Consider the following 26585-nt stretch of genomic DNA (forward strand, 5'->3'; position numbering starts at 1 on the left):
GACACTTGGAGGTTGTGTGCATCAGACGTATTTTGCCCCTGAATACCGGTTGCTCAGGGTCACCGGTGGGAGTGGGCTGTGGAGCTCAGGTCTCCTTGTGGGCTCTGTCCAGCCACAAGGGAAGCCACACACCAGACTGGGGCTGTTCTGACCCAGCAACAGGGTTCTTCCAATGTCCTTAGTGTTGAATTTTAATTCAATGTACCAAGAAAGACGCACAGAAATGCTCAAGATACACGTTGATCTACCCACACGTAGTTGTTATCTCTGAGAAATGTAGAAAATAACAGGATATATTTATACAAATTCTTCAGACTTACATGACCCTTTAAAAATTAGCTGATGAAGGTGAATACATTGAAACAGGGCCCTGTCCTGGTTTCTGATCCATAATTGTCTTCTGACTTCTGCTCAGTGATTGAAACTAAAACCTTCACCTCAAACCTGACTATGGACTAACATGAACTTATCTCTACTCATAAACTCTTATCTCTAATTCTGTAACAAATTATTGTGTTATACATATCCTTATGAGATTGAGTTTGTAACCTCTGTTTGAGTTTGTAATCCTTGTCGGAATACATACTTTTGAATGGATTAGTTTTTGTTAAAATTGACTATTGATTTGCGAGGAGGGACCACTCCCACGACTGAAACTTATATTGGCCTGAGTTCTTGGTGTGCTTTTTTCTTGGAATTTTAATTCAAGGGTGGCTGCCTTTCTGTATGTCAGATTAGGGGAAAAACAGAAACCCAGCTGCATTGTTATATCAAGTTGGAAAGAGACCCCACCGTGTGTTAAGCAAGAGGCAAAAGGAAGGTCTGTTCCACCCCAGCCCCCCAGCAGGAGCCCGGCGGGGGGGGGGGGGGAGCTCCAGGCCTCATCCAGCTCCAGAAGAAGAAGCAGCAGCAGCAGCAAGAGGGTTTCTGGCTCTCGGTCGGTCTCTGGAGTTTGGGTCAGATTCTGATATGAAAAGTGCTGTTGAAAAACAACAAGAATACTTCAGCATTGGTGACCCATGGTCAGAAAAGGACATCAGCAAAGATGGGGAGTTTAACATGCAAACAACAGCAGGTGGAAGCTGAACTCTAGGCTTCCTCGTGGCTGAGAGAGGGACTCCAACTAGCTTAGGGGAAAATAATGTGCCTCTCCTGGCTGAGACGCTTGGCAGCACAGCCAGGGCAGGCTGGGTGATGACGGGCTGCGTGAATCTGTCCTGGGGAGAGAAGGATGCCCAGGCTGAGCTCAGCAGACTGTGTCCGAGAGCAAAAGCCCAGGGCGTCTCACGAGGCACCTGCTTCATCGCTCTGCATGAGATGGACAGGGCGGGGATGGATGGGAAGAATGCTGAAGGGCAACCTCAGGCTACTCTCACCTCGTTTGGCTTTCTGGGCACCCTCTGCTCTGAGAAGAGTCCCCCCGGAGCTCCTTGTTCCTGAGCCCGACAGCCCAGAGAGGGAAGGAAGGCCACGGCCGGGCAGTTTCCATTACCTGAGGAAGTCAGGCGCTCGAACGATCATGTGCTGGAAGTCTTCCAGGGACAGCTTGCCATCGTTGTCCAAGTCGGCTTCCTCCATCACCTTGTTGCATACCAGGCACACCTCCTCTGGGGTCAACTCTTTGCGGGTCAGCTTGTTCACCGTCTTCTCCAGGTCGGATTTGCAGATGTAGTCATCATCATTGAAATCTGCAGATAGAGGAGTACTTGGGGACCTCAGGGCCGGAGCAGGGAAAAGCTCCACTGCCTCTGAACTTATGCATGGTCCCCTCAGAAGGTCACCTCCCTGCTTTGGCGGGCAGAGTAGTGCCAGAGCCATGGCAGGGAGGCAGGGTGGGGGGAGGCCTGCTTATGGGGGCTGGGGTGGGGGTGCCAGTGTTGCTTCAAGCACCTGCCCTCTGGAAATGGGCTTCCTACGCTCAGGTGCACAGGAGAGTCTGCTGCAGCCTTTGTGGAGCACCACAAACCACTTCCACACATGCACACACAGTGTGGAGCCTCTGCTTTTCAGTGAGATTCCCACTGCCCACTTGCTAGTAACTTCTTGGGCTTCCTTCAATGCTTTTGATAGATCATGGCAGGCAGAAATTCAGAAGGTGCAGTTTCCCCTGTCACTTGATCTCTTTGCTGGTCCAGCTGCCCCTCTGGCCTCTTCTCCTGCCCCCAAGAGCCGCCACTCTCCCTTTCCCATTGCTGGAGTGACTGGCAGCCGGTGAAGTTGTGTGGCAATGCTCCTCTTCAAAGAGCCCATGCCGAACTCCCAGGACCCCTTCCCTGAGGCTGCCACTCAACATTTTGGGGGGCCTGAAGCTTGAATTGTCATGGGGGCCCTTTGCAACCAGCAACGAGGACTGGATAACCACTGTTATTTTATTCAATGGGGTTGTACCATGACAGATCACTGACTCTCGAACTTTGGGGTTCTTGAAATAAATACCAAACAAACAAACAAACAAACAAAAATAGTAATCAATATGACTCAAATCAATGCAACTCAAATTGGGTCTCATTTTAAGCAATGTAGACTGAAGTCGCTTCTGGGATCCTCTGGAATTAGTAGATTAGCATGATTACTTTCCTAGTAGATATTCCCCTGACCTCACCGTAGATTTTGAAGGCGTAGTAAGCCTTGAGGTCCCGAGGAGCCATTTCACTCATCACCGAGAACATATCCAGGAAGTCATCTAAGGTCATGTTGCCCTCGCCATCCTCAGAGAAGACCTCAGCGATGCGCTGCCGGAAGGGGTTGTCCTGAGGAAGGAGATGGGGTGAGAAGGAAACCAGCCCGGCTTCAGGGCCTCCTCCCCATTCCCCCTGGGGCAGCCTCACTTCGTGGGCAGGTGAGGCAGCTGGTGCCCAGCAGAGTCTTCCCTCCTCCTGTACCTTCAGCTCAGGCATGCTGCCAATGAGTTCATAGGGGAGCTTCACGTTGGGCTTCTTCGTGTAATCGAGCGGGACCAGCTGAGGGGCCAGGTCACGGTACCTGTCAAACAACCTGCAAGCAAGGAAAGAAGTCTTTCTCACCTGTGGGATGCAGGACCAGGTCGTGGAGGAAGGATGTGGCTTCTCTCCAGCATGCTGGACTGGCAGGAGTCAATCGTCCGTCACTGAGCAACATGCAAGGCGTCATCCAAGATGACTTGCACTGGTCCAAATATCAGGACAGCTCACATCTCTGGCCATCCCACCAAGCAAGGCAGAAGAAAAAGAGCGTTTGGCCAAGCGGCTCTGAAGGGGCCTCTTTTGCTGCTCTGTTATTTACAGTCAAATGTCTGGAGGCAAGGAGAGGTCAGCAAATCCCAAAAGTCTTCTTCTCAGCTGCTGTCTAGAGGAAGCAGCAGGCAGCGGGTGCCCTTCTCCCACAAACAAATAAAAAAACCAGGGAGAGGAAGAACCGATCAAGGCTATGTTAAGAATATGAAAATGTTAGTGGGGTTCAGACTGCCGCAGAAGGGATGTGGTGATTGCCGCAGAAGGGTCTGTGTGCGAGGGAAGAGAAGGGGGCACAGCCAAGTTTGTTTGGGGGTGGCTGTCTCTGTGTGTGTTTTGCTGATAATTCTGTACATTCAGGTACTTCTTCCCTGCACTACCCCACCAGTTCACAACAGGGAATGCTCCTGCAACCCTCGGCTCATTTACTGAGGTCCAGATCCCCAGGCGCCATTGGATGCAGTAGGACCTACTTCCAAGTAAGCGTGCATTGGCACAGGAGGCCTAAGTGGTTTTGTGCTCAGTCAGTTTTAAAGGGCATCTACCTGTTTCCATTTCCTAAAAGGTTTTGTCTAGATGTGCTTCTTGTGTTTGCTTTTGGTATGTTGGGTTTCTTACTGCTTTGTTGTTCCGACTTTGTTGTTGGTTGCCTCAAAACAGACATTAAAAAAACAGTCAGGATATAAATCCTAGCTAAGCTGGCAGTGAGATCCTTTGCCCCTGCCTGCTCAGAAGCGCAGGCCATTGAACTCGGTGGGATTTCCTCTTGGATTTGCATGCAGAGCACTGCAGCAGAAAGCGCTCACTAGAGGGGAAGTCTAAAAAGTGGGAGCGGGAGTGGGGGGTCTCCTCCTCCTCTGCCTCCTTTTTGCTTCCTTTGTTTACTCGGCAATGGGCTGTCATCAGAGAAAGTGGCAGAGAACAAAGAGGCAGAAGTTTCAAAAGGGCTCCCTATCAATAATGAATGCCTTATTCATGATACAATTATGGTCTTGGCTTCCATTCCAGACATGAAAACATGCCCATACTTAGGTTTCATCAATGCCCCTTTCACTCAGCCTGTGTCCCTTGCTACATGTCACACAGCAAATGGCAGAGGGGAGGGGGCGCATTTCTCCTGGGCTGGACGCTCCCCCTGCCTTGCTCTGAGACCCCTCAGCCTGGGGGCCTTGGGTCTCCCTTCCTGGGCACTTATTTATCACTGCATTCGTATATCCCCTTTTCCTTCTGGGAGCTCAAGGCTGTGCCCATGGCTCTCCTATTCTAGCTTCATTACACCCCTGTGAGGTGGGCTAGATGGACAGGGAGAGAGGGGCTGGTAGCTGGATGTGAACTTGCTTCTCCCAAGGGGCTCAAACTCTAACCACTCCACCACATTATCTCTGCAGAGTCTCAGCTGGGGGAGCTACAGAGGCCACAGGAACCAAATGGTTTGGAGTTTATTTGGAAGCGTTTCGAGTGTTTTGTGCTCAGCTCCTTTCCGCTTTCTCATTTGGAAGTCTCAAAGCTCAAAACTGAATAAACTTACTAAGAAGGAAACTATGAATCCCAAGGGAGTTCTAGCGCCTTCTTCTGCCTCACACGCTGGATTGCCCAGTGGCTGAGTTTTGTTGAGAGAGAGTCTTAAAAGGCCACTTGGAACCCCCTGATTTAGGCTTCTCTGTTGCAGGGACCCGAAACTGATCCTGCCACTTCCAGCCCCCTCAGTTCAGCAGAGGGGATTTCCAGAATGCGGAGCTGAAGGCCGAGCGGGGCCAGGCGCATTTTATCGCAAATGGGCATCTGTGAAAGGCAGCTTGGGGAAAGACTGGGAGAGGCCGCTCTGCTTCAGCTGCTGCCCCCCCCCCCCCGTCCGAGCTTTTAACAAAGGATAATTCTGACGCAGGTATTTGGATTCTGTAGCGAAACGCATAATCTCACCTGAGAATTTCTTTCCGTGTGAAGAATGTTGCATCCTGAAACAGAAAAGAAATATGAAATCAGGCACAGAGGGGAGTCTGCGAAGGCTGGAGACCCCCGCCCTGGAGTGATTTCTGATCTTCTCGCAAAAATCCTCTCCTACCCCACCCCCACCCCTGTGCTGTACAGACATTAGCCGTAAAAATAAGCTCTTTGAATCCAGGAAAAAGGCAGGTTGTTGCTGCTTTGACTCCATCTACTGCTGCTGCTTATGGGCTCCTGCACGGACACACTCCTCGCAGGGCTGCGTTCACACATGGCATTCGCTCTCGTGTGGCTTGTCTGCATGTTGACTTGAAAAAGCAGCCGCTCCCGCTTCCTGCCCGGCATTAGCAAAGCTCTGGTGAGCGCGCAGGCATGGAAGCTCCCGCGCTGCGTCCGCAGGTACTCTTACCTGATAGGCGTCCAGCTGCTCCGGAGTGAAGATGGTCTGCTTGTTACCCATCTCTGAGCCCTGGGCCCCCTCGTCCCATGGCTCCTGCCCCTGAAGCTGCCTTTCGAAAGAGGCGTCTGGCTGTGGAGGTTATGAAAAGCTCCAGCAATCGGGCTCTCCGGGAGTGGAGGGGATCAGGTATCGCCCGCTCGCTCTCCTCCATGGACCTCCGGATCATAATAGAGGCATTTCATCAAATCTTCAGTCCGGAGGCGGCACCAGGTGCATGTCCAGCATCACTCACCTGCTGCCTGTGGCGCGCGCCGGCCCCGGAGGGCTCAGGTTACGCCGTGGATGCCAAGGCCCGCTCCTGGCTCGCTCTGTGCGCAAGGGAAGAAGGGGCTGCTGCGCGCGGACCGAGCGGCTTCAGCTCGGCTCCCTGGCGCGGCCTGGCGGCCTCCCTCCTGCTGCCGGGAGGTCTCCTTGCTTCGCCCTCCTCCGCATCTCCCCAAGTGGACTGGAAGAAAAGTGGCTCTGAGCAGCCCTGCGTTGCCCCAACCACCCAATGAAAATATGTTCGGCCCCAGAGAGAGATATGGGGAGATGGCGGGACCTCTCTCTCTCTCTCTCTCTCTCTCACACACACACACACACACTGCCCACATGGCTGTGCATTTGCAGCCAGCAGCCACACATCTGGTTCGCTGAAACAGGGAATTCTAAATCTCTGAAAACGTCAACACGCTTATTTATTTATCTATTTATTTAGTTATTTCATTAAAATGTATACACCACTTGACTGTAAAAAAGAAAGAAAGCTCAAAGCGGTTAGAAAAGAATAAAACAATAAATTTATCAGTAAAGACAGTTCACAACAACTATTTAATGCATTTTAAAAAATCAAAATCAGAGATAAAATAAAGGCAGACTAGAACACACCCCATCAATCTCGATATCCGGCTAGGCTTTTCTAAAGTTGTTGGCAGGAGCTGAAAAGAGCACCTGCCTGATAAGGAGTTTCAAAGTGTAGCTGCCGCTGCAGTAAAATATTGGTTTGTTACGAATACAGAAGTATGATGTGGGAGTTGTAACTGTGCAAGTTTTGCAGATTGAAGTGATCAAGTGGTCCTATATGGGGCTTGGTGATCTCACAGCAAGGTGATTGTGGCCAAAACTTGGGCCTTGCCCAGCATTTCTCCCATTGCTGCCACCACAGAGACTTCTGACTGCTCAGCCTCAGCCTGATGCTGGCAACTTAAACAGAGACAGATGAGGGCACATGCAGCAGCACAAGGGCGCCTGGCCAGGTCACTAGTCAGCATTGTTTGCGTTTGGAACTACAATGGTATCTGATCAGCTTCAAGCCTTTAACTTTCTTTCTTGATTAATGAAAACATTCTTGGCAGCCCGCAAGCGTAACATGAGTCCACAGTGTGATGCAGCAGCAAAAAAGGCCAATGCTATTCTTGGTTGCATCAACAGAAGTCTTGTGTTTGGATCAGGGGAAGTCATTGTTGTTGTTTAGTTGTTTAGTCGTGTCTGCCTCTTCGTGACCCCATGGACCAGAGCATGCCAGGCACTCCTGTCTTCCACTGCCTCCCGCAGTTTGGTCAAGCTCATGCTGGTAGCTTCGAGAACACTGTCCCACCATCTCGTCCTCTGTCGTCCCCTTCTCCTTGTGCCCTCCATCTTTCCCAACATCAGGGTCTTTTCCAGGGAGTCTTCTCTTCTCATGAGGTGGCCAAAGTATTGGAGTCTCAGCTTCACGATCTGTCCTTCCAGTGAGCACTCAGGGCTGATGTCCTTCAGAATGGATATGTTTGATCTTCTTGCAGTCCATGGGACTCTCAAGAGTCTCCTCCAGCACCAGAATTCAAAAGCATCAGTTCTTCAGTGATCGGCCTTTTTTATGGTCCAGCTCTCACTTCCATACATCACTACTGGGAAAACCATGGCTTTAACTATACGGACCTTTGTCGGCAAGGTGATGTCTTTGCTTTTTAAGATGCTGTCTAGGTTTGCCATCACTTTTCTTCCAAGTCATAGTCCGGCTCTATTCTGCCTTGACAGACCACACCTGGAAAACTGTTCTGGGCACCATAATTTAAGAAGGATGTTGACAAGCTGGAAGGCTTGCAGAGGAGGGCGACCAAGAGGATCAAGGGTCTGAAAACCAAGCCTTATGAAGAATGGTTGAGAGAGTGGGGTATAATTTGGCTGGAAAACAGGGGGACTGAGCAGAGAGATGACAGCCATCTTCAAATATCTCTATGGCTCCCGCATGGGAGGCAGAGCAAGCTTGTTTTCTGTTTCTCCAGAGGGCAGTATCCAAACTGACGGATTCAAACTACAAGAAAGAAGATTCCACTTAAACATTAAGACAGTAAGAGCTGTTTGACAGTGGAACAGACTCCCTCGGGAGGGGGTGGATTCTCCTTCCTTGGAAGTTTTAAAGCAGAGGTTGGATGGCCATCTGGCAGGGAAATTTTTTAAAATAATCCCTGGCTGATGGCTACCCAGCCTCTGATGAAATATGTCCACAGAAGGAGAGTCCACCACCTTCCAAGGGAGCCCCTTACACTGTGAAACAGCCTTTACTGCCACAAAGTTATTTCTGATTCAGGTAGGTAGCCGTGTTAGTCTGACACAGTAAAAAAAAATTTTTTTTTTTTAATTGTCCAGCAGTACCTTAGAGACCAACTAAGTTTGTTCTGGGTATAAGCTTTCGTGTGCATGCACACTTCTTCAGATACAACTTCTTCTGTTGTATCTTCTTCTTCAGTTGTAAAAAAAGGGGGGGACGTGGGTGGTGCTGTGGGTTAAACCACAGAGCCTAGAACTTGCCGATCTAGAAGGTCGGCAGTTCGAATCCCCGTGATGGGGTGAGCTCCTGTTGCTCAGTCCCTGCTCCTGCCAATCTAGCAGTCTGAAAGCACGTCAAAGTGCAAGTAGATAAATAGGTACCGCTCCGGCGGGAAGGTAAACAGCTTTTCCGTGCGCTGCTCTGGTTCGCCAGAAGCGGCTTAGTCATGGTGGGCACATGACCTGGAAGCTGTACGCCGGCTCCCTCGGCCAGTAAAGTGAGATGAGCGCCGCAACCCCAGAGTCGGCCACGACTGGACCTAATGGTCAGGGGTCCCTAAGGTGCTACTGGAAAGGTTATTCCTGTTTGTTTTAAATCATATTATTGGGCAGTGGGGTAGTGGTGTCAGTCTGTATCACAACCCGAGTGCCTTCTGATTCCTGGGTCCAGCAAGGGTGAAATTCTAATGGAAGACTCCATTGTTGAAGGAGACAGGCAAGTTCCCTGCTGAGTTAATGGTCCTAAGTACTGCCATTACTATAACAAAGGACGTTTCTCTGTGTGAGGGGGCAAATGGGTGCTCCCCCACCTGGCTGGTGGTGACAAAGTCAAAGGCCAGAGCTGTGTGGGTGAGATGGGCTGGGGGCAGGCAGCAACTCCAGACAGATCCATGCTGAATTCTTGCTAGAATCCAGGATTGTGGCAATGGGGAAAGCAAGACCTTCTGGGGTGCTGTGAGCCCCTCCATCTTAGGCTCAGGTTGTCTCTATGTGCAAATAAACCCTATATCCTGAGGACAGAGCCTGGAACCCCAGGAATCTCGCACTGTTGGGAGACTGGGGGGGTCAGCAATAGCATAGATGGAAGGGGAGGTTTCTGGATGACATATTATTAAAGGTAAAGGTAAAGGTACCCCTGCCCGTACGGGCCAGTCTTGACAGACTCTGGGGTTGTGCGCCCATCTCACTCAAGAGGCCGGGGGCCAGCGCTGTCCGGAGACACTTCCGGGTCACGTGGCCAGCGTGACATCGCTGCTCTGGCGAGCCAGAGCCGCACACGGAAACGCCGTTTACCTTCCCGCTGGTAAGCGGTCCCTATTTATCTACTTGCACCCGGAGGTGCTTTCGAACTGCTAGGTTGGCAGGCGCTGGGACCGAGCAGCGGGAGCGCACCCCGCCGCGGGGATTCGAACCGCCGACCTTTCGATCGGCAAGCCCTAGGCGCTGAGGCTTTAACCCACAGCGCCATATTATTATTATTATTTATTAAATTTCTATATGGTTCTTCACGGGTTACAATATAAAGCCACAAAAAGACATGCCATAAAAACAAACATTCCTTCCCCAGCTGGTTTTTGTGGTGCTGCAGCCGGGGTGTCCTAAACAAGGCAAGGCCCCAACAGAGGGTACTTTGGGGGGGGCAGGGGAGGCCATGCCTCTGAAAGGGCAGGTTCGAGTGTTGAGGGCAGGTGTCTCTTTTAAGCAATCTCCCTATTAGGAAAATGTACATATCTCAACATGTGTTTGTAATGTTGTAAGAATTTCTCAGAAACTGGGGTTCCACATACATGGCTACCAAGGTGCAAAGGCAATTCCCCCCTTTTATGTAAGTAAGAAAGTTTATTTTACATAGAATACAATAAAATTCAAACCATAGCAAAGACAATAAAAGTATCATTAGCAGCTCTCCTCTGCCAAAGATCACATCTTGACTTTCAACTTGCGCAACAGCTCCCCCTGCAGGAGCATCCGCTGGTACTGCAGGCATGCAAGCAAAAAGACGCCGCTTCCATTTTCTTGTAAGCCGCCCGGAGCGTGAGAGAAATGCTCCACCTATGGCGCGCACCTCGGCTTTTATCAATGAAAAGGTACGATTCATGAATGAAAGCCGGGCCCAGATATTATGCGGAGTGGAGAAGAGGTAGTTCGGCCATGTTTCGGCCCTGGCTGACCTCAGAGACCACTTCTCGAGTAGCCAGGAACTCCTGGATGGGCTGCTGATGGGTCACCAATCGGCAAACTGGGTGGGAGAGTATTTGTCAAAAAGGGGAAAGTCTTTTGTTCATGAATGGGGGAAGGTTGGTGTCAATGGACTCCGGGCCAGAGTATTTGCCTCCCGGCTCTCCTCTCGCGGGGGGGGGGCGTGTCTGGCGCTCGGGGGGGAGCCAGAAGCCAAAGGCGCGTGGGTGGTCTCGGCGGGTCCGGAGCTGGATCCTCCTCGGACCGGGAGAGCTGCCTCCCTGCCTGGCTCCCTGGTGCCACGGGGCAAGCGCCTTGGTGTGGTTCGGAGGAGACTTTCCCTGGGCAGGAGGGAAGGAGTCGCCTGTTTTGGAGCCCTGGCTGTGATGGCGCTGCGAGCTATTCCTTTTCTTTCTCTCCTTTTCCACTTTAACTCACTGTAATTGTTAAGTTGTGGGTTGACATAGCAGACGACACAGCGATTTCTCCAAGTAGCTCTTTATTTTTGTAAGCTGGAATAGAACTGACTGCAAACAGCTCAGCCGGCCTGCTTTTATAGGCAGCCGGCTGTCAACATTGTAGCAACAACAGCCCAGCGTTTCCTGCCTAAAATAACTGACGTGGACCTGAGTGAAAACTATCTACAGACCTGAGTGAAAACTATATACCGTATCCCCCTGCTGGCCCAGGGTGAAACTTCACTACATAACACCCCTCCCCACCGAGATAAGGCGTTAGTTACAATCGTAATGGTTTCCTTATATACAGCACTACGCGTAATGGTTCAATTAGGCACAAAAGCATATCGGTTACATTTCCCATACTTAGACCAACAGTGATACATGTCCAACAACATAGTCCTTTAAATAAGTTGGGCGCTTGGAAACTCTGCCAGACCGCCGGGGACTGGTAGCCAAGTCCGGAGGGCCACACAGTTCTTGCTGAGGCTGTGGTGCGACCCTAGGTGGCGTTGGAACCAACTCCCCTGGATCCGCTGCTGTGGGTGGAGCCTCCGCAAGTGGAGTGGTCTGAGTCTGTGGTAAGTCTGGCAGACCCTCTGAAGCGGCTTGGTTAGGCTCCACGCTGGCAGTTTGCGAGGGAGGTGTAGGTGGGGCCTCGCCATCTGTACGTGTCTCTTCTGGAGCCGCAAGCGTAGTTGGGGGCACCTCGGTAGTGTCCAAGTCCCCAACCCTGCGCCTAAGCTGGTCTATGTGCCGTCGCCACAAGCGTCCGTCTTCGAGTGCCACCTGGTACGAGCGAGGTCCAGTGACTCCCACTACTGTGGCTGGCACCCAAGGAATGTCCCCCACATAGTTCCGGGCAAAGACCTGGTTTCCTGGGACAAATGACCGTGGCGCGTTGGCACAGCCTGGGGGTTCAGCCACGGCAAAGTCCGGGTGTAGCCGATCGAGCGGTGACCTGAGGCGGCGGCCCATAAGCAGTTCAGCAGGACTCCGCCCTGTGGCCGCATGAGGGGTGATGTGTTGCACGAACAAGTATTCGGCGACCCGCTCATGCCAGTCTCCCCGGTCCAGGCGCGCCAGTGCCTCTTTTGCCGAGCGCACCATTCTTTCCGCTTGCCCGTTGCTGGATGGATGAAAGGGTGCCGTTAGGGCATGGCGGATGCCCAGTCCCAAAAGATACCGCTCAAACGTGCCTGACGTGAACTGCGGTCCGTTGTCAGAGACAAGGACATCAGGACACCCATGTGTTGCAAACAGGCCTCGCAGCACCCGGATGACAGCTTCGGTAGTGGTGGAGGGCATCAGGGCGACCTCCAGCCATTTGGAATAGGCGTCCACCACTACCATAAAGGTCCGGCCGTGAAAGGGGCCAGCCAGATCGATGTGCACCCTCGACCAGGGTGTCTTTGGCGTCTCCCAGGTGTGTCCCTTAGCTGCCGGTGGTGCAGGCCTCGACTCTTGGCACGCTTGACAGGCGGACACCCAGGCAGTGATGGCATCGTCCATATTAGGCCACCAGACGTAACACCGAGCCAACACCTTCATTTTGACAATTCCCGGGTGGCCAACGTGCAGAGCTTCCAGGACGCGCTGACGGAGTCCCTGGGGAATCATGACGCGGTGTCCCCACAGCAGACAGCCGCAATGAGCTGAGAGTTCATGTTGTCTGGTTGCGAAGGGCTGGAGCTCCGATGCAAAAGGCCCTTGTGGCCACCCCCTCCACACCCAGTTGAGCACCCAGCTGATGGTGCGATCCTGGGCAGACGCGGAGGCCACAGTGGCAGCCGATACAGGCGCTGCCGGAAGATCCTCAATCAGAAGGAGCGATGAAGCTGGAGCCGGGTCTTCCACAAATGCTGGAAGAGGGCAACGGCTGAGGGTGTCGGCATGGCCCATCAATTTCCCCGGGCGATGGATGAGCCGGTAGTGGTAGGCAGCCAGAAAACAGTCCATCGCAGCATGCGTGGCGAGAGGACCGGTGGAGTTGGACGATCACCAGCGAGGAGGCCCAGGAGTGGCTTGTGGTCAGTGATGAGGTCAAAAGTCCTGCCATAGAGGTATTCATGGAACCTCTTCACTCCAGCCACAAGTGCCAGTGCCTCCTTGTCGAGCTGGCTGTAATTCCGTTCCGTCGGAGATAGCGTCCTGGAAAAGTAGGCGAGCGGTGCTTATCTTCCATCTGGAAAACGGTGACTAAGGACAGCACCGATGCCAAAAGGTGAGGCGTCGCAGGCAAGGACCAGCGGCCTGGATTCACTGTACTGTACCAGCACACTGTCTGATGAAAGGAGAGCCTTGACCGCGTTGAAGGCCGCCGTCTCCCGATGACCCCAGGCCCAAGGCGTCTTAGTGCTAAGGAGTCGGTGAAGAGGCTCAGCCACTGTGGCTTTGTGGGGCAGGAACATGTTATAAAAGTTCAGCAGCCCCAGGAATGCCTGCAACTCCGTCTTGTTCTTTGGGGTGGGGGCCTGCTGGATAGCGCGGATCTTGGATGTGGTCGGGTGAAGGCCGGAGGCATCGATAAGATAGCCCAGGAACTCTACCTGTGGAACGGCGATCTGGCACTTCTCCCTCTTTACCTTGAGCCCGGCCTCTTGGAACCTGGTCAGCACGGCACGGAGGCGCTCGAACAGCTGCTGATGTGAGTCTGCAGACACCAAGACGTCATCAAAATATGGTACCACGCCCGGAAGCCCTTGCAGGAGACGCTCCATAAGGCTTTGGAAGATGCCAGGAGCCATACTCACCCCGAACTGCAACCGGCGGCAACGGAATGTCCCCCGGTGGGTGACGATCGTCTGGGCTTCAGCAGTGGCATCATCGACGGGCAGTTGTTGATAGGCTTGGGCAAGGTCCAGCTTAGCGAAGACCTTACCCTCACCCAGGGAATGCAGCAGGTGTTGGACAACAGGAACCGGATAAGCGTGCTGCTGAAGTGCCTTGTTGATCGTGCACTTGTAGTCAGCGCAGATTCTCACCGACCCATCTGGCTTGACAGGCGTGACGATGGGGGTTTCCCACTTGGCGTGGTCAACCGGCTCCAAAACTCCTTGGGCGATCAGTTTGTCCAGTTGTTCGTCTACCTTAGCCTTGAGAGCAAAGGGAACCCGGCGTGGCTTTAGCTTGATGGGGGCGACTTGTGGATCAAGGCTAAAGGAGATGGGCGTACCAGTATATTGCCCCAAGGTGCCGTCAAAAACCTCGGCAAAGTCTTTGACCAGACCCTCAGTCTCTGCGTTAGAGATGCAGTTGATGCCGGTGACTTCCAGGCCGAGGGCATCAAACCAGTCTAGCCCTAGGAGGCTTGGCCGCTGACCTTCGACCACCACCAACCGGAGCAGGCCCGAAAAATCCTTGAAGGCAATCTGGAACCGGCCAACGCCTACCACGGGAATGTCGTTTCCCTGGTAGTCTCTCAGGTGTACGCGGTGAGAGTCGAGTTGCCTTTTGGACACTCTGGGTACCAGTCTTTTGATGGTGCTCCATGACACGATGGACAGGGCAGACCCGGTGTCGATCTCCATGTCACATGGAGCTCCTTCAATGAGCACCGTGACGTTCAGCTTGCGTCGTGTAGGCGAGTCGGTTTGGCCAATCGTGGTTCCAGACGGGCAACGGCAGTTGGTGAGAGCAAAACAACTTTCCTTGGCAGACTGGAGTGAAGACTTGGACTTGCGAGTCGATGAAGGGGAGGTGTCAGACGGAGCCGATCGGCAGACCTTAGCGATGTGGCCCCTTCTGGAACACTTCCTACAGATGGCGTCTCTGAATCGACACTTGGCACGGGAATGGTTGCCTCCGCAGCCGGCACATTCCGGTTGGCCCTTGGACTTCTGTTGGAACTTCCTGCGCTCCCGCTTTGTCTGGTGCACGTCATCGTCTTCACTGGAGGATGCCTCATCACTGCTGGCCTCTTCATGATGCACCGGAACTGGCTCCCTAGCAAGACGCGGGCTGCTGGACTTGCGGATCTCCTGGGCGGAGCGTTCAGCAGCTTCTGAGGCCACAGCCTCCTCAATGGCTTTCTGTAGCGTGAGGTCTGGCTTGGCGAGGAGACGCCGTTGCAGATGGATGTCCCGGACCCCGCAGACGATTCGATCCATCAGGGCATCGTCTAAGTCTCGGAACTCGCAGTGCATTGCAGCCTGTCGCAGGGCGGTGGTGTAGTTGTTGATTGACTCCCCCTCTGCCTGGTTCCGGTGGTAGAACGCATGGTGGGCAGCAATCTTGGACGGCTTTGGTGCGTAGTGGTTGCGGAGCTTCTCTTGGATCGTGTCCCATGGTGTTGCCTGGACTGCTTCAGGCGCAACCAATGCTCGGGCCGTCTCAAACACCTCAGGCCCACAGAGGCTGAGGAATAGGCCCCGCTTCCGATCCTTTGATACTGCTGTCAGCTCGTTGGCTTGGAGGTAGCAGTCGAACCGAGCGAGGTAGGAGTCCCATGATTCAGAGGCTGGCGCAAACGGCGGTAGAGGCACAAGTGAAGCCATGATTCCGATGCCGGCGTGAAGGGTGATGGATGAACACAGTGCTCTTAGCCAGAACAGTCAGCTCTGAATTGGTTCTGTCCAGTGATTTCGCTCAGTGATTTCGCTCTGTGATTCAGCTCTGTGATTCAGCTCAGTTCAGAGGCTGGCCGCATCTGGCTGTGCTCTGATGTCCATCGATCCCATCCTTGTCGCCAGTGTTAAGTTGTGGGTTGACATAGCAGACGACACAGCGATTTCTCCAAGTAGCTCTTTATTTTTGTAAGCTGGAATAGAACTGACTGCAAACAGCTCAGCCGGCCTGCTTTTATAGGCAGCTGGCTGTCAACATTGTAACAACAACAGCCCAGAGTTCCCGCCTAAAATAACTGACGTGGACCTGAGTGAAAACTATCTACAGACCTGAGTGAAAACTATCTACAGTATCCCCCTGCTGGCCCAGGGTGAAACTTCACTACATAACAATAATATATATGCATAAGGGAAAGAGGTTTTGACTGGTTTTAGGTAGTTTTGCAGGGTGCCTCCCTGCACCCCTTTCAAAGTGTTTTGATGAGCTTTTATTGAGAGAGTTCTGGAGGAGCGAGGCGAGGAGCCATTTATTGCCCCCGGGCGGCATCGTGGCCCCGCAGGGAGGGGTGGAGGGCAAAGGGGGGATACTCAGGGGCAGCCAGCGGGGGGAGAGGGGTGCTTCCGTGGCCAGCAGCACCAGGAGGGCCCAGCGGGGGAAGGACGACGGGACCCCCGTCTCTTAGGACGTGGGGAGCGGCAGAAGAAGGGGGAGGGTTCAAGCGGAGCTTGGATGGCCATCTGCGTCGTGTGACCTCGTAGAGATTCCTGCATTGCAAAGGGCGGGACTAATGAAAAAATTGCTCCTTTTCCTTTATGGGGTATCCAAGAGCCCGTATAGAGTCCTTACATAGGTTCCCTATCGGAAGGAGAAAATAACAGAGGCCATCCAGAGACTATTGAGAAGCAAAGCAGCTAGTAAGCCTGGTCTTTATTAAAGCTGTTGCAACAGGGTCCCCCACTTCCCCCACGCAGGAGGGAGGAGGAACCCAGAACAATGGTGTCCAGGCTCTTATATAGACTTTTGAAATTGCCCACCCTGTAGCCCAAGACCACCCCCAAAACATCATACATACATCACAGAAAGAGGCAGTCTACAGCAGAAATCCTGTCTGCCAGGATACCTGACAATGGTCACTGATTCCATTACCTGGACAGCCCAGCCATTCTTTTGTGATGGTAAATACTTTAGTTCCTGAATCCAGGCCACTGGCTCACCCTATTCATGCACAAATATGCCCTTAAGGCAGATAAGCAAAAGACAATGGAGAGTATTCCCCGTTGTCTTCCTCCTTGCAGAAAATTTTTGAGGTCAGTTTGGGGGAGTCAAAATGGTTTCAGGATTGCTCTCCTGTACTATTTCAGACATGTGGTTTATATATGTATGTGTTTGCCTTTAAATTTATGAACGTGTGTGTGTGTGTGTGTGTGTGTGTGAATGAGACCTTAGAATTCCTGTAACACTACAATTCACTTATCAGCTTTCCTGCTTCTTGCAGAGGCTTTCTCCTGCCACCAAACCTCTCCTCCAGTTTCTGGCCAAGGGAGGGAGCAGTTCAGAAGGCATAAAGAGCCCTTCCCTGCCACCCATAAAACTTCTCTAGGTGTGTGCAATATACTGCGGTCCTCCTGGGCTCCTGTGCAGTATTCCTAGAAAGGACAGGAAATAAAGATGGAGGCGGCAGATCCTCCAGAGCAAAATCCTCTCCCTTCCAAGTCCCTTCCTGCAAGGGAAGTGGCTTTTGCCTCTCTGTTGTGCAAGTGAAGCCTCAGTGGTGCCTTCTGGGATTTGGCGAGTCTCCTCTCTTCCCCCTAATAAGGAAAAATTCTGGGGTGAGAGACTACTCAACAGCCCAGCTTGTCCATGCGGTCAGTAAAGGAAGGAAGTTTGAGCCAAGTAATTTGGAGCAAAACAGCGGTCAGTAGACCATGATCTTTATTGTTGCACAACAGGTTCCCACAGGAGCAAGAACCCTGACTTTTAAAACTTCCCATGATATCCCAGAATACAGTTCGTACAGCATCATTGCTACATCATCACTGACATGTCACAAAAGGGTTGGAGTACAGAGGGATTGAAAATTAGGGTAGGCAAAACATGTCCAGGCATGTCACTGGGTCCAAAATTAGCATAGGCAGACATGTCCCAGCACCTCTTAAGTAGCCATCACCAAAGAACAATAGAACTGTTTACATATCCTTGTCCTGGGGCAAGTCTGGGGATGAGCTCTTGGGATTCTATGGTCAGCTATCAGCATGCCAATTGCCACCCTTGGGCACTCCCTGGGTGGGGTGTTGTGTATGTGCCCTCAGTTTGAGGGATAATGGCAGGAGAGAAAGGTAAAAGGAGTCCTTTCCTCTAAGGGCAAAAATGGCCTTGGAATGGAGGAAATTGGTGCAGGGGTTGATTTTATATAGCTTGGTATCTTCCCTAAGCTGTCAAGTCGAAAGGATACATTCAGGCACAATATTTGTAACATTGTAACAAGTGTAAAGATGTGCCCCCCCCGGTGTCATTTCCATAGTACCCCACAGGGGGCCTGGGGTAGAATGGGGGTCCCAGAGGTGCAGGGCATATACAAAACTTGGCAGAAGATCAAGGGATTCATTCTGATCTCTTGGAGGATTCCTGAGAGCCTAGTTGGATGAACAAGACTCAGCTGACCCGAAGCAGAAAGAGGCCATGCCCTACAAACTGGGAACAGCGGGGAATTTTTGGGAAAACTCTATGCAGAAGATCCTGGGTAAGGAGGACCCCCTTAGCTCAGATGCACAGATCCAGCAGTTCTGTTAAGAGGAAGCCACCTCACCTTGCCTCGCCTTCTGAATGTTGCTTGTGTTATTTATCAGTTATTGCAGTTTTATTTGTATACTGGTCTTTGAATGGTAAAATAGGCTTCTGAAACAGTGGCTGGGATTCACGTAACCAGCCTCATCAGTTACAAAACGGCGCTTCCCCCCACCCCGCTCCCATGTACCCACTGATGTTGGCTTTAGAGCATCAAGTGGTTCCACCCCAGAAATGGAACACAGGGAGAAGAGAGAGGGGATGCTTTCATCGGGCAATCTGGAATGCCACACATAATGTGGAGTTCCACCACTATAATTAATGCCCATCCTTAAAATACACAATTGTTAACGGAAAAATCCGAGGTCTCCCTTGGACAAAAACAAAGACACCAACCAGGATTACTTGGAGCGAAACAGCAGCCAGTAGGTTTGGCCTTTATTGATCTGTTGCAACAGGGTGTTCCCCTCACTTGCAGGAGAGAGGAAGGACCCAGAAAAATGGTGCGCAAGGCCTTATAAAGACTTTTGAAATTGCCACCCTGTAGATCAAGACCAGCCCCAGAAACATCACACCTACATCACAGAAGGGGTGTAACCTAAGACCACCCCTCAGATACATCACACCTACATCACAAAAAAGGCGGTCTAAAACAGAAATTTGAATGTTGTTGTTTTTCTCCTGTCCTTGTTTATCTCCTGTCTGGTAGGTTACTTGACTGGATTGCCTGGGGAGCCTGGCCAGTCTTTTGTAATGATAAATACTTAGTTCCTAAGCCATGTCACAGGCTCACACCCTATTCAAACACAGACATACCCTTAAGACAGGATTTGTTAAGGAAAAGACAATGGGGAGGATTTTCCATTTTCCTTTGAACTTGCAGAGAAAACATTTGGTCAGTTTGGGAATCAAAATGGTTCCAGGTCGGTCTTCCTGTGCTGATCTATGTATGTGCTTGGTTGGTACACTTATGAACATTTAACATATATCTAAGACCTCAAAATTCCTATCACACAATAAAATAATTCCATTATAACGTTAAAAGAAGCACCCATAATTAAGATGTGCAGCGAAACAATCCCATGAAAACAATGCAGCAATTAACAGAGCAATATGTAGTAAATAAATATTTGTGCTGTCTAAGAGAACTTTTCCCTTTTTCTGTTAGGGTCCAATATGCTTTGAAGATATAGCTGTTCATTTCACAGATGAGGAGTGGACTCTGCATAAGGAAGTCATGGAGGAGCATAATGGGATCATGGACTCTACCAGTAAGTCTCCCTGTTTGACCATAATATCTGCTTTGAAATTCAATACATATCTACATGTGATGAAGGTCCACTGTTTTGATGGGGCTCAATATTGCTGCCTACAACACCTGGAATTCTAACATCCCACTGCTCACCCTGAATGGAGGGCTGTTTACTGTTTTGTCTGCGAATATTCTTATTCTTATTTATTCCATGTATACACAGCCCTATATGCGGAAGTCTCAGGGCAGTTCACAAACAAGACCACAACATAAAAACAAACCACAAACAATAACCCCCCCCAAAAAAAAAAACCCCAAAAGAGGCTTATTCTAAAAGGGTGTTGGATGTCAATAAGATCAACCAAAGGCCTGGTTAAAAAGGAACATTTTTGCCTGGTGCCTAAAGGTGTATAATGAAGGCACCAGGTGAACTTACCTGGGGAGAGCATTCCACAGACGGGGAGCCACTGCAGAGAAGGCCCTGTTCTCATGTTGCCACCCTCTGGACCTCTCAAGGAGGAGGCACACAAAGAAGGGCCTCGGAAGATGATCTCAGTGTCCAGGTAGGTTCATATGGAAAGAGGCGGTCCTTGAGGTATTGCGGTCCTGAGCTGTTTAAGGCTTTATAGGTCAAAACCAGAACTTTGAATTGGGCCCGAAAACTAATCGGTAGCCAGTGCAGTTGGACCAGGATCGGTGTAATATGCTCAGACCGTCTTGCTCCGGTGAGCAACCTGGCTGCTGAATTCTGCACCAGCTGAAGTTTCCAAACCGTCTTTAGAGGCAGCCCTACGTAGAACGCATTGCAGTGATCTAACCTTGAGGTTACCGGAGCATAGGGAACAGAAGTCAGGCTCTCCCTGTCCAGATAGGGGCGTAGCTGGGCCACCAACTGAAGATGATGCAAGGCACTCGGGGCCACTGAGGCCACCTGAGCCTCGAACGACAGCAAAGGATCCAGGAGGACCCCCAAGCTATGAGCCTGCTCCTTCAGAGGAAGTGTAACCCCATCAAGAGCAGGTGGCCTTCCAGCCATCTGGTCTAGGGTACCACCCACTAACAGAGCCCCAGTCGTATCTGGATTGTGTTTACTGGATTGAGCATACTGCTGACAACATGCGCCAAACCTCCAGATAACCCCACCCAGCAGTTTAATGTAGATGTTAAACAACATGGGGGATAGGATTGAGCCCTGCGGAACCCCACATTGATGGTTCCACGGGGCTGAAAATTATTCCCCAAGTAACACCCTCTGGGAACGACCATCCAAGTAGGACTGAAACCACCTCAAAGTGGTGCTGCCCTCCCCTAGTTTGGAGAGTCACTTCAGAAGGATACCACGGTCGATGGTATCAAAAGCCGCTGAGAGGTCAAGAAGACTTAACAGGGATATGTTTCCCTTGTCTCTCTCTTGACAGAGGTCATCATTCATGGTGACCAAAGCAGTTTCTGTGCCAAAACTGGGCCTAAACCCCAATTGAAATGGATCCAGAAAATCAGTTTCTTCCAAAAGCACCTGGATCTGGTCTATGACCACTCGCTCTAGAACCTTGTCCAGGAAAGGGAGATTAGCAAATGGCCGGTAGTTAGTTAGGTTTTCTGAATCCAGGGGAGGCTTCTTAGGGAGTGGTTTTACCACTGGCTCCTTCAAACAGGCAGGGACCACCCCCTCTCATAAAGAAGCATTGATAATCTCCCTGGCCTAGCCAGCTGTTGCCTCCCTGCTGGTTTTTATCAGCCAAGATGAGCAAGAGCCCAACTGGTCACCCTGACGGATCCGAGCATCTTGTCCACACCCTCGAGCCTTAGCAACTGAAACTGAGTCAAAACAACAGGCCTAGACTGTGCCCTGGACACCCCTCCAGTTATGCTTTTTAGGCCTGATCAGGCTGGTCTGAACTGCCCAGGCCTTTTTAAATGTAAGCTTCAAAGTAGTTAGGGATGTTGAAGTAGCTTCTGTCAGGTTCTTTGTTATTGGAGATGGAGGGGATGCCATGATTGGGTCAAACAAAATCCATCACACAAAAGAGCTTGGCTTTAAGAATCTCAAGTTCCCATAAGTATTATGTTATGGCCAGTTAACAAAGGCAGTGAACCCTGCAAGAAGACATCGCATCTAATGCCCCTCAGTTTTTCCTCTATCAAAATCATTCATTAGCATTGTTCAATAACTGAGGGCTCCATTTCTTCCTGGGACTATAATCTGTTACTCCCTTCATTGTAGGTGGTGATGAATTGGACATTAAGAACAAGGGAAACCACGGCAAAGTCCACAAAGTGGAGAAACCATATAAGTATTCAGAGTATGGCGAGAACTTCATTCAGAGCTCCCGTTGCAATCAAACAAATTCCATTGGGAAGAAATCCTATCAGTGCTTGGAATGTGGAAAGAGCTTCAGTAAGAAGGGCACACTCATAGTCCATCAAATAATTCATACAGAGGAAAAACCGTATCAGTGCCTGGAATGTGGAAAGAGCTTTATCCAAAAGGGAAGTTTCACTTCCCATCAAAGAATTCATACAGGGGAGAAACTGTATCAGTGCTTGGAATGTGGAAAGAGGTTCAGTCAGAGTGCCCATCTCACAACCCATCAAAGAATTCATACAGAGGAGAAACCATATCAGTGCTTGGAATGTGGTAAGAGCTTCACCCAAAAGGGAAATTTCACTTCCCATCAAAGGATTCATACAGGGGAGAAACCATATCAGTGCTTGGAATGTGGAAAAAGCTTCCGTAAGAACTGCCATCTCACTGCCCATCAAGTAATTCATATAGGGGAGAAACCGTATCAGTGCTTGGAATGTGGAAAAAGCTTCACCCAAAGGGGAAGTCTCACTTCCCATCAAAGAATTCATACAGAGGAGAAACCATATCAGTGCCTTGAATATGGTAAGAGCTTCAGTGAGAAGCACACACTTATAGACCATCAAAGAACTCATACAGGGGAGAAACCGTATCAGTGCTTGGAATGTGGAAAGAGGTTCAGTCAGAGTGCCAATCTCACAACCCATGAAAGAATTCATACAGAGGAGAAACCATATCAGTGTTTGGAATGTGGAAAAAGTTTCAGTCACCAGTCTCACTTCTCATCACAGAATTCATACAGGGGGGAGTGACCATTTAAATGCTTGAAACATGGGAGTTACTTTATGGAAGCACAAAGTTTCATTGAAATGAAAGCAGTGGAAAGAGGTTCAGTCACAACACCCATCTCACTTCCCATCAAATAAGCCACAGTGGGCATAACCATAGAAATGGGTATCTACAAATTTAATTTTAGGAGATTGTGATTTCTCTGCAGGCAAGGGTTGCAATAGTGTTCATGTCCTTCAGAAACACAGCAAAGAAGTCAATGTTGTCTCTACAACCATGGAGTGAAAAAGCCTTGCTGAAATTGAGATACACTACATCTACAGCATTCCCCTGAGCCACCCATGTTGTACCTTTATCATAGTAACCTTTTCCAAATGCTCACTGGCTGACTGTTTATCTTTTCTAGGACCTTTTCCTGGTACCAATGTCAAGCTCACTAGTTTCTCAGTTAATCTAGGTCTTATTTTTCTCCCTTTTTGAAGATGGGAACAACATATTGCCTCCTCCAGTTTGTAGGGACCTCCCCTGTTCTCCAGGAATTCTCAAAGATCATAGACAATGGCTCTGAAATTACATCTGCAAACTCCTTTAATAACCCTTGGGTGCAGCTCATCAGGCCCTGGAGATCTGAATTCATTTAAAGTAGCCTGGTGTTACCTTACTACCTCTTTTCATATCTTGGGCTTCACCTCCCTCTTCACACCATTTATTCTGCTACCACCAGGTTGGGCATCACTTTCCTTTTGGGTAAAGACAGAGGCGAAGAAGGTGTTGAGTAGTTCTACCTTTTCTCTGTCACCCAATAGCATTTCTCCGTGTTCCCCATGCAGAGGACCTATCACTTGCTTGTTCTTTCTTTTGCTTCAAACATAGCTGAAAAAACCCTTTTAAAAATAATTTTTAACTTTTCCTGCAAGCCTGAGCTCATTCTGAGCTTTAGCCCACCTGCAACTGTATACTCTTTTGTGATTTTCCCTTCCTTAGAAATGCCCTTCTTGAATCTCAGCTGATCTGTAAGCTCCTTATGCAGCCATCCTGGTATCTTCAGATGCCCCCCCCCCCTTTTCTTTCTTATTGGAATTGTCTGCATTTGGGCCTTCAATATTTCACCTTTTAGAAACTCATCCATTTTGGACTCCCTTCTCTTTTGAATATTTTTGACCATTGGATCTCACCCAGTGGCTCCTTAAGCTTTATAGGAACCTCTAATTCTTTATCCATTTCTTAACACCTGCATATCAAATTGGTAACAAATATTCATGAAAAATAATTGTGGGGTTTTTGTTGTTGTTCTAGTATCTCGGGGGTCTCAGAAGCTGAAAATGCTGCTGGTCCAAACAATGTTGTTTAACCAATGTTGTAGCTGTAAATATTGCCATTGGGTTACATCTGATTGCTGATTTTTATCTCTTAACACAGTGTTGCTTAAAAATTCATCTTCAGCATCCACCAGTTGATCCAAAGTCAAAATACTTGCTTCCATCCAATCTTTCCATATCACCATCTTTCCCCATTTTTTAAAGTTAGATTTTCCTATAAAGTCAATATAGCATGGGAAAATTGGCCACATCTTTTTTTTATTAGGCATTCCATAACTTTATAACTGACATAATTCTTTCCAAAGTTCTAACGTATTTCGATCCTAATGCTGTCCATCCAACCAAAGGTGCTATGTATGTATATTCCAAAGTTGCCTAAACCAGTTGTTGGCTTCCAGTATTTAATGCCTTACATTGTTATAGAACTATCAGGAGAATTACATGGGGAAAACCCTCTTTTCTTTTTTTTTTTTTTAAGTACTTTTTATTCAAGTTTTGAAAATACACATGTCTATACAAATATACGCTATACAGATCATCATATCACCCAACTTACAAGCATACATATAGATATACAAAAGCATACATGTAGATATACAAGCATACATGTAGATATACAAAAAAGAAAGAAAGAAAAAAAAAAAACCTTTGGACTTTAGTTAGTCCTGGACTTCCCTCCACCCTATTGGTAAGTATCAAATAATCCTACATTCACGTATTTTCTCTTAAATTTAAATATTAGTTATTCTCTGTTAGAGTTAATCGAAGCCCACCAGTGTCATCTACAATTTATTTTCAGTATATTTCCAGTATTTACTCCAATTTTTATGAGATATTTGCTCATCTTGGTCTCGTATTCTAGCCGTTAGTCTAGCAAGTTCGGCGTATTCCACCATTTTAACTTGCCAGTCACTTATATTAGGTATAATTTCCGTTTTCCAGTTTTGTGCCAGCATGATTCTTGCGGCTGTGGTGGCGTAGAGGAATATATTCTTATCTTCTTTTTTAATCTCTTTACCCAGCATTCCTAGCAGAAAGGCTTCAGGTTTTTTGGGAAAAGTATATTTAAGAATTTTTTTAAGTTCATTATATATTAGTTCCCAAAATTTTTTCACTTTGTTACATAGCCACCACATGTGGTAGAAATCGCCTTCTGCTTCCCCACATTTCCAACATCGTTTGTTCTTTAACCTATAAATCTTAGCTAATTTCACCGGTGTATGATACCACCTATATATCATCTTCCACATATTTTCCCTCAATGCCATACACGCCGTAAACTTTATATTATTATTCCATAATTCTAACCACCTTTCAAAATCGATGTTATAGCCCACATCTATCGCCCACTTTGTCATTGCCTCCTTCACCTCCTTCCACTCCAGTAGTATGTCATATATCCTGGACAGTGCTTTACTCTTTCCCTGTATTACCTCCACATTAAACCTAGATTTTTTATCTTCAAATCCTAATTTCTTTTTATCTTCAGTTAGCAGACCATTCACCTGGTAATATTGTAACCAACTTGTAAAAAGAGATTTTATCTCCTCATAAGGTCTAAGTTTCAAGCCGTGTTCCGATTTAGTTATAAGTTCTTCATAAGTGGCATTCTTCTCTTCCATATTAGTTTTCTTAATAGTCAACACCTCTATTGGAGAGATCCACCAAGGGGTTTTCCTTTCCAAGAGATTTTTGTTCCTCTCCCATACCTGGAATATTGGACCCCTAAAAATATGGTTTAGGAAGCCCCTGTGTGCCTTCACCTTTCCGTACCACAGGTACGAGTGCCACCCGAACCTATTATCGAAGCCCTCCAGATCTAATAATTCTCTATTTTCCAATCTTATCCAATCTTTTAGCCACAATAAACATGCCGCTTCATAGTATAAACTCAAATCTGGTAGGGAAAAGCCCCCTCTTTCCTTTTTATCTACTAATATTTTCATTTTAATTCGTGGTCTTTTTCCCTGCCAGATGTATTTCGCCAAGGTTCTCTGCCATTCTTGGCATTGCTTTAGACCTTTGAGCACCGGGATAGTTTGAAATAGGAACAACATTCTGGGTAGAACATTCATTTTTACAACTGCTATCCTTCCTAAGAAGGATAGTCTCATTCTGTCCCAAATTTCCAAATCTCTCTTAATATTTTTCCAGGTGACCTCGTAATTATCTTTAAATAGGTTAATATTTTTAGCCGTAATCCATACCCCTAGGTATTTTACCTTTTTTACCGTCATTATTCCCACCCTTTGCTCTAGTTCTACCGTTTCTTCCTTGGTTAGATTTTTGACCAACATCTTAGTTTTATTCTTATTAACCTTAAGTCCTGATACGGTGCCAAATTCTTCAAATTTTTGTAGAGCTTCTTTTACACTATGCTTTGGGTCTTGAAGAGTTAGTACAATATCATCGGCGAAGGCTTTGATTTTATATTCATTCAATCCTACCTTAATTCCTTTAACTTCTGTTGTTTCCCTCAGTCTTTTATTAAATATTTCCAGTACTGTTATAAATAGTAGGGGAGATAAAGGACAGCCTTGTCTAGTTCCTTTGTGTATCTCAAAAAATTCTGATGTTGTATTATTTATTACAAGTTTTGCCTTTTGTTCGTAGTAAATAGCTTCTATACCTTTTCTAAATCTTTCTCCCATCCCCATCGCTGTCAGACTTTTCTTCAGGAAGTCCCATGAAACATTATCGAATGCCTTTTCGGCATCTATGAATACCAGGGCGCCCTGAACATCTATTCTGAGAATTACATGGGGAAAACCCTCTTGTCGCTCAAGATACCCAAGGGAAGGTACCTTGTT

At 48.8% G+C, this 26585-nt stretch overlaps 2 protein-coding genes across 2 annotated transcripts; one reads left to right on the top strand and one right to left on the bottom strand.

Annotated features, from left to right (window-relative positions):
* Positions 1-233: 233 nt before the first annotated feature.
* Positions 234-6147, bottom strand: CIB3 (calcium and integrin binding family member 3). The gene is made up of 6 exons (XM_079947082.1): positions 5563-6147; positions 5130-5164; positions 2883-2994; positions 2603-2750; positions 1493-1688; positions 234-979 (listed from the first exon to the last, which is right to left on the bottom strand). The coding sequence occupies exons 1-6, from the start codon at positions 5611-5613 to the stop codon at positions 958-960; spliced, it is 564 nt and encodes a 187-aa protein (XP_079803208.1). The 5' UTR covers positions 5614-6147; the 3' UTR covers positions 234-957.
* Positions 6148-17309: 11162 nt separating this feature from the next.
* Positions 17310-24230, top strand: LOC307199254 (uncharacterized protein). The gene is made up of 2 exons (XM_079947042.1): positions 17310-19381; positions 21587-24230. Exons 1-2 carry the CDS (start codon positions 19348-19350, stop codon positions 22477-22479), a joined length of 927 nt encoding a protein of 308 aa, XP_079803168.1. The 5' UTR covers positions 17310-19347; the 3' UTR covers positions 22480-24230.
* Positions 24231-26585: the final 2355 nt, after the last annotated feature.

This window comes from Podarcis cretensis (genome assembly GCF_951804945.1).
Source record: "Podarcis cretensis genome assembly, chromosome: 12".
In the NCBI taxonomy this organism is placed as follows: Eukaryota; Metazoa; Chordata; class Lepidosauria; order Squamata; family Lacertidae; genus Podarcis; species Podarcis cretensis.